The sequence below is a fragment of the Eumetopias jubatus genome, unplaced genomic scaffold (assembly GCF_037043125.1).
Source record: "Eumetopias jubatus isolate StellerSeaLion01/CBP00866 unplaced genomic scaffold, mEumJub1_p1.0 scaffold_9, whole genome shotgun sequence".
In the NCBI taxonomy this organism is placed as follows: Eukaryota; Metazoa; Chordata; class Mammalia; order Carnivora; family Otariidae; genus Eumetopias; species Eumetopias jubatus.
The window spans coordinates 95,321,729-95,334,944 of record NW_028274815.1 but is presented as its reverse complement, the minus strand read 5'-3'; the positions used below and the strand labels follow the sequence as shown (position 1 = coordinate 95,334,944).

The 13,216-nt window shown below is 43.1% G+C and overlaps 1 protein-coding gene across 1 annotated transcript in view; it reads left to right on the top strand.

The window, feature by feature from the left end:
- The window catches only part of CFAP61 (cilia and flagella associated protein 61), a 294,422-nt gene that overhangs the window by 233,935 nt on the left and 47,271 nt on the right, over nucleotides 1-13,216 (top strand). Inside the window, exon 24 of the mRNA XM_028123773.1 lies at nucleotides 6,656-6,861. Within this exon, the coding sequence (XP_027979574.1) occupies nucleotides 6,656-6,861 (206 nt within the window). The remainder of the gene's footprint in view (nucleotides 1-6,655; nucleotides 6,862-13,216) is intronic.

Genomic DNA, 13,216 nt, shown 5'->3' with positions numbered 1-13,216 from the left:
TCCTAATTTCTGACTCCCAAACATTGAGGTAATAGTTTATTGTTGTTTTAAGACATTAAGTATTTTTTAATAGAATATTTTCTAGAGCAGGCTTAGGTTCACAGCAAAATGGAGAGGAAAGTACCAAGATTTCCCAGGTACCCCATCTCCATTTACACATAACCTCTTCAGTGATCAACACCCCCACCAGAGTGGTATATTTGTTACCATGGATGAATTTACATCAACACCTTATTGTCACCCAAAGTCCACAGTTTACTTTAGGGTTCACTCTTGATGTTAAACATTCTATGTGTTTGGGCAAATGTATAATGATGTGTCCACCATTACATTGTCATACAGAGTAGTTTCATGGCTCTAAAATTCCTATGTTCTGTGCCTATTCATCTTTCCCTCCCCACAACCTCCGGCAACCATTGATCTTTTCACCGTCTCTATAGTTTTGCCTTTTCCAGAATGTCATATAGTTGGACTCATACAGTATGATTTCAGATTGCTGCTTTCACTTAGTAATGTGCCTTTGTTTCCTCCATGTCTTTTTATGGCTTGATAAGGAATTTCCTTTTAGTGCTGAATAATATTCCATTGTCTGGATAGAACACAAATTATTTATCCATTCGCCTGCTGAAGGACAGTAAGTTGCTAAGTTTTGAGGTAATCTGTGATGCACCAAGAGGTAACTAACCACTTTTGTGGCAATGTACAAATACATTGCTTAGGGTCTGGGATGTCTATCCAGAGCCCATTGTTCTCCCACTCTGCCTGAATTACCCTGGAAGGGCCATCCAGGAAAAGTAGAAGCTGTGGGGTGGGATACCCCCTGGGTTCAAGGTAACTAGAAAGGACGCAGTGTGGTTGGTCAGTCGGCAACCTCCTCAGATTAGATCATCTGGCAGATGGTCCCAAACTGGTGTTTGCTGTCATTTGGGGGTGGCCTTTCTGATGTGTCATGTTTGCTTTTTTGTCAGTGAGGCAGACACTAAGTTGCCTATTTTCTTTTTTTTTAAAGATTTTATTTATTTATTTGACAGAGAGAAAGATAGCAAGAGCAGGAACACAAGCAGAGGGAGTAGGAGAGGGAGAAGCAGGCTTCCCACTGAGCAGGGAGCCCGATGTGGGACTCGATCCCAGGACCCTGGGATCCTGACTTGAGCCGAAGGCAGACACTTAACGGCTGAGCCACCCAGGTGCCCAGTGTAAGTTGCCTATTTTCTTATCCTGAATATTTAACAGGCTGACCAATGTAAAATAAACACATTTCCCAGATTTCCTTGAGAATAGGGTTAGCCTTGTGGCAGGTTTTGGCCAATGAGATGTAAGTAGAAGCTGTTAGAAAATTCCTTTAAGGGAGGCAGACTCAAAATGGCACAGGCTATTTGCCTCTCATCTTTCTCCCTTCTGGAAATCAGAATCCCCACTCTTCCTTGTACTTCCCCTGGACTTTAGCAAGTTACCAACTTCTCTGTATTTCTGGTCCTATTAGGGATCACAAATAAAGTAACAGTGCCTTTAAGGAACAAAACAGGTAATTAGTCAGTGGTGGATGTTGTCAATTACAGTTCCAGATAAATAATGAAACCTGGTTCTTGCAGGGGAAGGATAGATGTTATGTATTTAAAACTTATTTCCGTTGGGTTTCTGCCAGATTCTTTTAGGTGTATCCTGTATACATGGTCTGATTCCAGATTTTCTTGCAAATAAAGAAAAGATCATAGAGAATAGTGTTATGCTGTCTATTGCAGTATAATAGAATTTAGCAACATGAAATGGCCATTTGATTCTGCTCACAGATTCTGTGGGTCAGGAATTTGGACAGGACACAGCGGGAATGGCTTTCCACCCCACGGTGTCTGGAGCCTCAGCTGGGAAGACTGGAAGATTTGTTGTGACTCAGTGGGCAGATCCTCTGAAGGCTTGTACTCACCTGGGCTGGGAGGACTCAGTCACGGGGAGTGCTGACCAGAGCATCACACCTGTGCTATCCTGGTTGCCTGGGCTTCCTCACAGCACGGTAGCCTCAGAGTAGTCAGACTTCTTATGTGATGGCTCAGGGCTCCGAGTGCAAGTGGAGTGGCAGTGCCTCTTATGACCACAGTCACACAGTGTCACTTCCCCACACCATCTGTTGAAGCAATCACAGACTACCGGGATTGACGAAGAGAGGACATAGAGGTCATCTCTCAATGGGAAGAGTGTCAAGGTCATATTGCAGATGAGTATGTGGGATGGGGGACATTGTTGTGGCCATCTTTGGAAAATACAATCTGCTACCGATGACGTGGGGCATTAGATAGATAGGATGAAGCCCAGATGTTGTGTTCAGAGGCTGAGCACTTTGGTCATCGGAGATAAATAACTGGACTCAAATATTAGGTTCAAGAGCTAGAAAATATTGGACTTGGTTTCAGACAGAACCAGATTCTTCAAGGACACTGTGTGATTTCCTCAATGCAGTGTGATTTATTTATGAACCCCTGGCCCTCTCTCTGAATAAAGTCGGAGGAGGTTTTTAATAAAAACCCCCTTAAAAAGGGATTTTTTAAAAAAGATAATGAGTTTTAATAAGAATGCAACTTAAATAGATTCTTTGGCTGGTGCTATGACAGTGTTTGAAACAGGACCCCTGACTTTAATTAACCATTTTGCCAGGTGGGCTTCCTTTTTAATTAGTACAGAAGATCTAAACAGATTTTTTCCATTTTATTCTCCAAGAAAAAAAATGTAGGATGGTTCCATGGCAATCTTTTGGGGTTGGAATTAATTTGATTAAGTAAAATTGTTGCCAAAATGGTCAGGCAGTCACCTAAATATAACCAATTGATTGAGAATGGAGCCCATCGAACAATATTTCACTAGAGAAATGAATTGCTATTCTTACAATAAATGTAGTGCAGATGAATTTTACCAGACTTTTATAGCACTCACTAATTGGAATATTTAAGTAAGAAGACACTTTAGTAATTCATGAGCTCTCTGAGAGGTAACCTGACAAAAAGAAGAAAGGGGACCCCTACATAATAAACTAATTTACAGATTCCAGTCCACATGCTTTGTTGGCTTATACACCATGGAATAAAGAAATTTGTCACAACAAATTCTGCCTTGGATACCATCAAATTTTAAAATTGTGTGTTCATCACGAGAGCTGGGGACTTGATTTCTTGCACACCAAGTCTGATTACTCCTGTGTCTTCCATTTGGCATGAATTCCAGAGCCATCTTCCAACCTTTGTCAAAATCATAAAGAACTCAAAAGGATAATTGTATTCAGGAAAAAGGAAGGGGGAAAAATACTACACCAGAACCAGTTACTCCGCCAAAATCTTAAATTCAAGATCCACGCTTCAAAAAAAAAAAAAAAACATCCACATTTCCTAACAATAAAGGAAGCAACTAGACACATCCCACAAAATTGGAAAGTGTATGAAATCATCATCATTACCTCAAAATGCCTTATGGGGTGGCAGGGCTGGAAGCTGCCTCAAGCCATCCTTTTGTGGAGTGATTTTCTGTGACGATAGGCAGAAAGAGTTCTGGACTTCACTGGATTTTCCTAGTCTGTCAGTAACTGTGACTAGGAATGACCTAGGAAATTCAGATAAGTCTGCCTGGCCCTATCAGAGTAATTTGTGTCTGAGAAGCCCATCTGTAGATGGCTTGTCTTTAATGTCAATGAAAAATATTTCAATGCATTCCACATTCCCAGAACAGCCCCCTGGTTATGCTAACACAGTGCCAGATCTCATTAAAATGGACAAAATTACTTCCATAGTTGAGATTAGCTCTCATAGCACAGCATGGTCATTTTGTTCCACTACAGTATGGCTGCTTTCTGCCCTCTTAAAGCCCTCATAGCTATAATGTGCGAAGACATACAGAGGCAACCCAAAGATTGTCATTCAATCTTTAAATTAAAAAATAAGACCAAACAACCCCCAACAGATACCATGACAAGAAATCATTGAAAACGATGCTGACTCTATCACCCTCCTGTGGAGCAACTTCAGCTCTGCAAAAACTTGTCAAGACACCACCAACTAAGTTACTGTGGTCCTTGTGTTGAGGTGCTCAGCCTTGGCCAAATCAGTCCCCCTAAACTAAGAGTCCTCATGAGCAGAAGTGAAATGCTTTGCAAAGTCACAGTCTGTCATATGGGTGGTTCACAGGGTATGCCCCTTTGATGCCTGGGTTTCCTTCCTTAATCCCTTAGCTTAAAGAAATCTTAAAGAGAAGGTGGAGGGACCAAGACCTTGTGGGGTTGTGGACTCTGCCCTCCAGTGAGCCCTGGGGACACCTGGCACTAAATCTATGCCGGAGCTCTTGGCAGTGGCCCCTCTCCTGGACCCCACAGCTGCCCTACCACCGAGGCCAGGGAGCAGCCCCTCCTCAGAGACTCACTCGACTTTCACCTAGGCACCTCTCCTGAGAAAAAAGTTCACTTCCCACCGCTGGGGTGGAAGGGAGGCAGCTAAGCCTAAAGCTGCGATTGCCAAACTCAAATGGTCTTTAAAGTCTTATATTTAATCTTAGGAACACAGGTGGTGGGCACATTCTTCACTCTCATAGCGCCTTGTATATTTAATTCAGAAATAGCCTTTGCTACAGTGGGCTGCCAGGTAAAGCTGACCCTGTGATGTCACACGCCCCATTCTGGGAGATCGTTGCTCAGTCTGAGAAGTCAAGACTTGAGGAAACACACCCGATGGAAAAAAGTCTGTGGGGCTATCTAGGACTAGAGAAATACTTGCGGCAGGAGCAGAGGGTGAGGGCTATGATCGGATACGGAGAGCAGGCCGTCTACAGCCAGTGGCTCAGGCCCAGCCTTTTCCAGACTCTTCTTGAGTTCAGACAAGCCCCACTCTTCTGCATCCAACTCCTCCCTTCCAGGGTCCCTCCTTCCCTCCTTCCTTCTCCCTTGCTCCTTCTGCTCTGTTTCATTTCTCTTTCTCTCTCTCCCTGTCTGATTCCTTGCCACAACACAGCCACTGTATTTAAGAATAACTTTTTATCATGTTAGAAGTGATAGTCATTTTTAAAAAATAGAAAGGACGGGTAGTCAAATGAGCAGAAAGAGAAATACTAACAGTGACCTCATCAGTCAACCACAGAAATTGACCACTTGAACAGTTAAACTGTTGATAGAAAACAAATAGAATGATACTGTGTATGTTTATAAAAATAGAACGATACTGTATAAGTTATAAAATATAACTTTTTAAACTATACTTCAATAGTATCAAATGTACTGTAAACATATTTTCCTGTTGTGGAATATAGTTTCCCAATGATCTTTGTTGGATGTGTTGCATCCCATTGTGTGGATGTACTGTTGTCCTGTTAGCTGATGCCTTCCGTGTTGCTATGGAGGTAGATTTCCTGTCTGTATCCATCCATCTCTGTGAGTGATGGATGCCTTGCACCTCCCTCGAGGTGCCACCCCAGTGCCTTTCCTAAGCCATATCTGCTCTCTCCCTGACCCCCAGGTACCCAGTTTCACACACATACATGGGGTTAGCCCAGGGTTTACCTGACATCCCTTCTGTATATCTCACCATGTGCCCTTTCCATTGGCTGATTCCTCCCTAGGGCTTGCCATGTGATGCCCAAACACCCACCAGTTGTTTTAATTTATTTAAAAATTCATTTAAACCATGTGTCCTTGTTTAGACAAAATCCACAGGGGATGTCCAGGACTAAGTAAATGTCTGGGATCAGTGTAGTCCAACTTGCCTTGGATTTCTAAAATGCCACATTGATGTGCAGAGCAAAAGCTTAAATCTATATGCTTTCAGGAAAGTTTTATTGAATGTAACTGTGTACTAAGTTCAGAGTCTAGGGGCAAAGTGCACATTCAGCTGCTACCAACAGCACCATGTTTTTCCACTGAAGGTTCTCAGTTTGGTTGCCTGAGCTGGTGGGGTGCGTGTCTCCGGTTGGTAGATCAGTAGCTGTTAGGGGCTGAAATAGAAAAAGTGATCGTGACATGGGATTTATCGAGCAGCATCTTCCCTTTCCATGTGGGTTCATGTGGCAGTTTTAACCAACTTCTAGGGGACACAAAGCCATGCATCCGCAACTTTGACAACTTACAAACTAACAAGTAGCCTTCAGCACGTGCATGTGTACTTCCTGCCCGTGAACTTGAACCTTCTTCCTGGGAACAGACCTGACCAAACAGCTGAGCCTCCCCAACATAAACGTTTTTAAAAAACCTGACATTCTTTCTGACCACTGTTGACTAGGAAGTTACTCTCAAAAACGGTGCTGTGAAAAAAATTTTAAAAATTAACAATCTTAACACACCTCACAGAAGAGAATAAACCCAGTTCCTTGTACTAGCTGTGCGAGGTATTGAATAGCAGAGAATTGGTTGTAACCTAGCAACTGATTTGGAAACGTGGAACAATGCAATCAGTTTAAAATATCCTGAGGAACATTTGGTCATTAAGTCCAGTATGTGGTAGCTGACACAGGGTTAGCTTCTGTTGAGTTTAGTCAATATCTATTACTGTCATTTGCAACGTAAGATGTAAGATGTAACCTGTCTGTTACATATGAAAAATAAATTGCTATGATAAAGTTCCCAAAGTCCAGAAATGTTTCTAATGTTGTTTTTTTCTGATTTTCCCCACACACACTCCCCACCCCCCACCAGGGTTTAGAAATAGTAACAGGTAATGCAAAAAATGGGACTTACTTCCGAATACATATCAACAAGTATAAAATGGTGGAAACCATCACGTGCCTTTCTAAAGAGCCTTTCCCTGCCTCCAACTACATCCGCCTATTTGGCCAGCATGAGCAACTTCTCAACAACCTATGTGCTCGGTACGAGGACAAGCTGATCCCAGATCTCTACAGGTAAGTTGAACATTACACTTACTTTACTAAGACTATGCAAACATTTATAATGTCTTGTGAATGAGGGATGTGTTTTGTGATGAACCAGAAAGCCAAACGGGAACCCATGGGAGAGGCTAGAGTGGCAGAAATTTTATTCTAAGATAACAGAGTATCTGACCTGAGAGTGGAGGGTCACATAGAGAAGTGCATGGACTCTTGACGTGTCCACATATGGTCCCCATGGCCACACACAGGCCTGGATCCCAGATGCATCCAAGCACAGCCTCCACACCACAGACACGCCCAGATGAGATGATATTCAAGTCCCTTTCAACATGGGGCTGCTAAGAGTAGTCAGAAATTGAAGAGAGAGATTTGGGAGCAGGATATGGAAGCTCTTGGTCCTGGTGGGAATTCCACAACCACAGACAGGCTATTTGTGACCCCAGCCTTCCTCCTAGCATGTGCTTAAGCAAAGGGGGAGGCCATTTGTATAAGACATTGTTAAGGGAATTCTGAATGGCGGGGTGGTGGTTAGACTGGGTGATCTGTGCCTCTGTCTTTTTAAATGCTAAGAAACTTTTTCATCCTATACCCCTGGGAGGGCTAGAATTTTAGAGTAGAAAGCTATTCCTGGACACAGTCTCTTGCTTAGAAAGGTGAGGAGAACTTCCTTCTCTGCACAAAACAAGATAATGACAAAGTCAGTATTAGATACAGATGTAGGACATAGAATTCTAGAGTTCTCAGTACCCAAGGTGGTGACTGCTAGGATCAGGAGCAATCTCTCTTTCCTCTTAAAAATATGTTTAAATTGGAGCATCTGGGTGGCTCAGTTGGTTAAGTGTCTGCCTTCGGCTCAGGTCATGATCTCAGGGTCCTGGGATCGAGTTCTGAGTTGGGCTCCATGCTCAGTGAGGAGTCTACTCCCCCCTCCCCATCTCCCCCCAGCCCCTGCTCATGCTCTCTTTCTCTCTCTCTCTCTCTCAAATAAATAAATAAATAAATAAATAAATAAATAAATAAATAAATAAATGAAATCTTTAAAAACTATGTTTAAATTGTAGAATACATCATACAAACAAAAAAGTATGTAAAACATATATGTACACTTTAAGGGATAATAATACTAGAATTCTGTGTCCCTCCCACCTTTTTTTTTTAAGGTTTTATTTATTTATTTGAGAGAGAGAGAGCGTAGCAGGGGGAGGGGCAGAAGGAGAGGGAGAAGCAGACTCCCCACCGAGCAGGGAGCCTGACGGGGGCTCGATCCCAGGACGTCCTGGGACCATGACCTGAGCTGAAGGCAGACGCTTAACCAGCTGAGCCACCCAAGCACCCCAGCCATCCCACCTTTCTTAAGAAAGGATTCCTGGGGGCGCCTGGGTAGCACAGTTGTCTAAGCATCCAACTCCTGATTTCTGGTCAGGCCATGATCTCAGGGTTGACAGATTGAGCCCGTGTTGGTCTCCGCGCTAAGGGGGAAGTCTGCTTGAGATTCTCTCTCCCTCTGCTCCTCCCACTTGTGCTCATACTCACACACTCTCTCTCTCAAATAAAAGAAAAAAAATTTTTTTTTTTTTAAAAAAGGATTCCTTACTTCAGGATGTTAGAAGCCCTCTTTCATCACACCTGGTCTGTGTCCTTGGAAGTTAACAACTAACATGAGGATTGGTTAATCATTCCCTTTCTTTCCTATAAAGCAGGGATCAGCAAACTTTCTCTATAAAGGGCCCATAGTAAATATTTTCAACTCTGTGGGCCATACAACCTCATCACAAGTATTCAGTTCTACTGTTGTAGTATGAACACAGCCACAGACCATATATAAGCAAATGGATGTGGCTGTGTCCCAATAAAACTTTATACCAAAGCAAGCGCCAGGCCAACCCTTGTTTTAGAAGTGTACCACATAGATATGATTTCCTAAATAATAAATTAATTTGTTTTTCTTACTTTTGAGTCAATTCCGTGGCTGGGTAGAAAAGGTCAATGCTCCCTCTCACACATTTGTTTACCCTGCTGTATAATATTCCCTCATATTACTGTCACAGCTCATTTGTCTGTTCGACTGATTGATGTTTAACTTGTTCCCAGCTCGGTGCCATCACAAACAATGCTATGGACACTTTGGGCACACTCACGTGTGAGGACTTCTCTTGGGTGTACTAGGAGGTGCTGAAATTTTCCCCAAAGTAGGTGTACTAGGAGGGGCTGGAGAACGCCTCCAGAGCCCGGTCCACCTGTGGCACTGTTGGACTCAAAAATGTGGTCATTCTGGTGGTGTGGAAAGGTATCCTCCTGTGGTTTTAATTTCCCTGCCCTGCCTAGTAACACAACTCAGTGTCTTTTCATTTGTTCATGGGCCATTTGTGATCGTTTCTGGGAAACTCCCGTTTATGACAGTTGTCCATTTTTCTTATGGGTTGTCTTCTTATTCACAGGAGTTATTTATATACTCTCGATACACACTCATGTTAGTTATATATTTTTAACACTTTGAGCCTCGTCTTTTCACTTTATGGTGTCAGTTAACAGAATTAAAATGAAATTCTTAATTTTAATGTAATCTGTTCATCTTCTTCATGGTGTCTTGGGCATTTTTGTCCCTTTCCTCTTCCAATAGTTTTATAGTACACTTGTGAAGCTCCATGAAAAGCCCCACTGGATTTGATAAGAAATGCACTGAACCTTAGATCAGTTCGGCGAGAACTGACATCTTTGATATTAAGCCCATATGTTATGATATAACATAGTATAGGTCTTGGTTTATTTAGGTGTCTTTAGTATCTTTCAATAAAGATTTAAAATTTTCTCCATGATGGCTTGCAAAATTTTTGTTTGATATAACCCAAAGTGCTTTATATTTTTATTGCTGTTATAAATAACAATTTGCTTATTGATTGCTGCTATATAGTGCATAGAAATGCACTTTTTGTATGGCTTCACATTCTGCAAATTTGCTAAACTCTCTTATTTATTCACATCATTTCCTCATATATTGTTTTAGATTTTCCACACAGAAAAATTATATTATTTGCAATTAATGATAATTTGTTTCCTCTTTTCCAATCTTTGTAGCTTTTATTTCTTTTTCTTATTTGCTACAGTGGCTAAGCTTTGCAGTAAAAGGTAGGACAGAAGTAGTGAGAGACTGCACCCTTGCCTCACTCTTAATCTTAAAGAGAATATGTATGTTCAATATGAACTGTTTGTCATTTATGATATATTTTTGTGGATGCCCTTTATCACGATAAGAAAGTTTCCTTTTATTACTGGCTTGCTAAGCCTTTTTATCACATATGGATTTTTATTGTTTTCTGCAAAGAGTACTTAATTTTTGAAACCTTTCATATATGACGATCTTTTCCTATATGCCTCCGATTATAAACTATATTTTGGTATAATATCAAATTTCTTGATCAAAGGCTTTTCCTCCTCAAATCTTTATAGACTTGACTCCAATATTTGTTTAAAATAAAGAAAAATACAAGTATTTATAAAAATGAACACATTTGTTCCTTAGCTTGTACATAGGATTTTATTGTTGCTTTAACCTCACCCAAAATATTGAACTAGAGGGGAATCAGTCGATTGTTAAAGAAAATTTTTACTCAAAGGGGAGTAAAAAATCTTCCCTGAAAAGAAAATGTTTTCACATTTGACCAAATTCAAAAGCCCTAGCTAGTTTGTTTTTCCCTGAGAAGAAGGTGGTGCTGAAACAGACTCTAAGCTTGGGACCACTGGTCGGGGCACAGCTGTTAACTGATGATAGTAATAATTTTAAAAGTTAATTTGATTTGCTAAGAGTGAATATTTGGGATGGCAAAATGAGACAACACGAGGATGGGCCATATCCTGATGTGCCAACTGCCATCTGTAAGAAAGAAGTAAGGCAGGCAGGAAGATGATGGCTGATCATCAGAGGTCACTGAGCATGGTTAAGTGACGTACTGAGGCCATCGCCGTGCCTTGTCAGTCACTCCCATACGTGTGTTAGTGTGTACATGCAGCTGTGGCCACATTCTTTTCAAGTGCCGTGAAATGCTGCCAAGCCCCAGTGCTAATTCTTGGCCCACCACTGCCTGCCTTGTCTGTTGTCAGACAGACTGGCAGGGTTCTTTGCAAGCAGGAAGGGCAAATGGTTTCGCTTATTTTGGCCCCAGTGTGATTACCGATTATTGCCCTGAACTCGGCAGCACCAGCAGTATTCTTGTTCGAATCCAGGCCAGTTTTCGTCCACCAAGTCTAGGGCCACCATCCTCCAGCCCGGGCGGGAGGAGGGGGAAGCCAACCATCAGTCAGCTGCTCCTTTTGCAAGACGGACGAGATGTCAAGATCAGGTGCCTCCTCAGGTTCAAAGATCCCCTCGGGAGCCTTTCCCTCCATTTCCCCCCACCCATTCCTGCCGCATCAAGTTTCCAGGACAGACCAGGCCCTGGCAGGGCCAGCGGGAATGTTGGCAGCCCCGGGGGCAGATGCTGTAGCAGTCAGGGCCTCGTGAGTGCTGACTCTGGCTGCCTGTGGAGGGGCTTGCCTGGAGCCATTTGGAAACACGTGGTGCTGGCTGAGCAGTCATGATCCACGGCTGGACAGCTGCCACAGGACGGCAGTGCCGCTGAGGGTCTGGGGCCCAGGCTGGCCTGGATTTTATTCTTTGTTTTCACCTTGGAGTGCCAGGACAGATCATTAACGGTGAAGAGAACAAATCCACCACCGGTGACTCTGCGTGTGTGTGCGTGCGTGCGTGTGTGTGTGTGTGTGTGTGTAAGACAGAGAAATAAATTCATCAGCTGATTGGCTTGCCACTTTGGAAAAAGAAGGGAGCCCATTTTTATCATTCGTTCCTTTCTGAACCAGTCCGCATTTAAAGTCATGTAACAAATGTGTGACTAGAATGTCCCCTTCCCCTGAGAAGCACCTGTCCTGCAGCATCTCCTGTGCGAGCATATACACACACCTACCACAAGCCTAGCACACCCTGCGTGCTGAGTCCCGTGACAGTGTTTAGAATGAGCAGCCCCTCCTGCCCTGCTGATACTGTTCCTCCCTCGGGACACGGAGGACAGAAGGAGCCTCGGTGAGGCTGGGGAGAAGTCACAAAATGGGAACCTGGGGTGGAGGGGGGAGAAGTCTGCTGCAGGCTTTAACAAGGCATGTCCCGTGCCCACTTTTCTTTCTTAACTCTGCCTCATCTTCATTTCCCCCACTTATGGATGGCCCTGCAAAAACAAGGTCTTGCCTACTGAATCCCTCCCCCTTATATTAATTAACAGTCTGTAGCATCCTTTTTCCTGGCCGCGTGAATAGGTCTTGCCCTAGCTTCTTTGTGTGAGCCCATCAGATGCTCGTAAACCTTGATTAAATCACCTCTTTTCACATCTTAACATGCTCAGCTCTCAAAGACTGCCCTCACATGGCCCTCTCCTCCTGCGAGCCCCGCCGCCCTCCGCACTTCCCCAAACACTCGAATGGCCTATTTTTAGTGGGTAAGTGCTGCTGTGCACAATATTCTAAATGGGATTTGAGCAAGCCCTTTAAAAGGCTGCCATTACCTTTTGAACTATGAGGCTCCAGAAGTTACTCCCTTAGGAAAGCCGCCTGGTGCAGTCTCCATCTTCAGAGCTGTTAAGCAGGATGCTGCCAATGCACATTGTTTCCTAATTCACTTATTAGACTCCAATTGGAATCATTTAATCATGACTTAAATGTTTTTCTGTTTCTCTGTGGTCCGTGGTCTTGTGCTGTGTCCAGTAGAAAAATCACACGCTAAATTCTAGGGGCCCATTTTTCCAGACTTCTCAAAATTCCTTGAAATACGACTGCCCACCCCAGCTTGTCAATTTCTTTTTTCCTACATACTTAAAAATTGCTGGATAATCGTTCTCCCAAAATGCAGACTTCCCTGTTGGCCACTTACCGAGTCACCCACCTGCCTTTCTGTAGACTGTTTGAAGTGTTCCTGCTTGTCTGTTTCATTTCACATGCCGCCAGTTGCATTTGATAATAGGAATCCTTTTTCAGATGATTTGCTGAAATCAAAGTCCCTTCTCTGCATTTTGCTTCCTGGTCATTTAATTACCATCTTTTTTGCCACCTTCTGAAAGGTGACTTTGAATGGGCGTGCTCACACACTCCGTCCGGGGCTCCTCACTGGTCAGTCCCTGTCCCCCTTGCTCTAACAGGCAGCTTGCTGCCCAGTGCTGTTTCTCATATGATCCCATAGCCTTGAAGCTGAACCTGTACACTTGAACATCCCTTACTGTTATGTGAGACAGTGAATCTTAGATCTGGAAGTATAGACCAATGTGGGGACTGAATTCCATGTGACACAATATATGTGCATTTTCATTTGTAATATTGCTCTAATTAA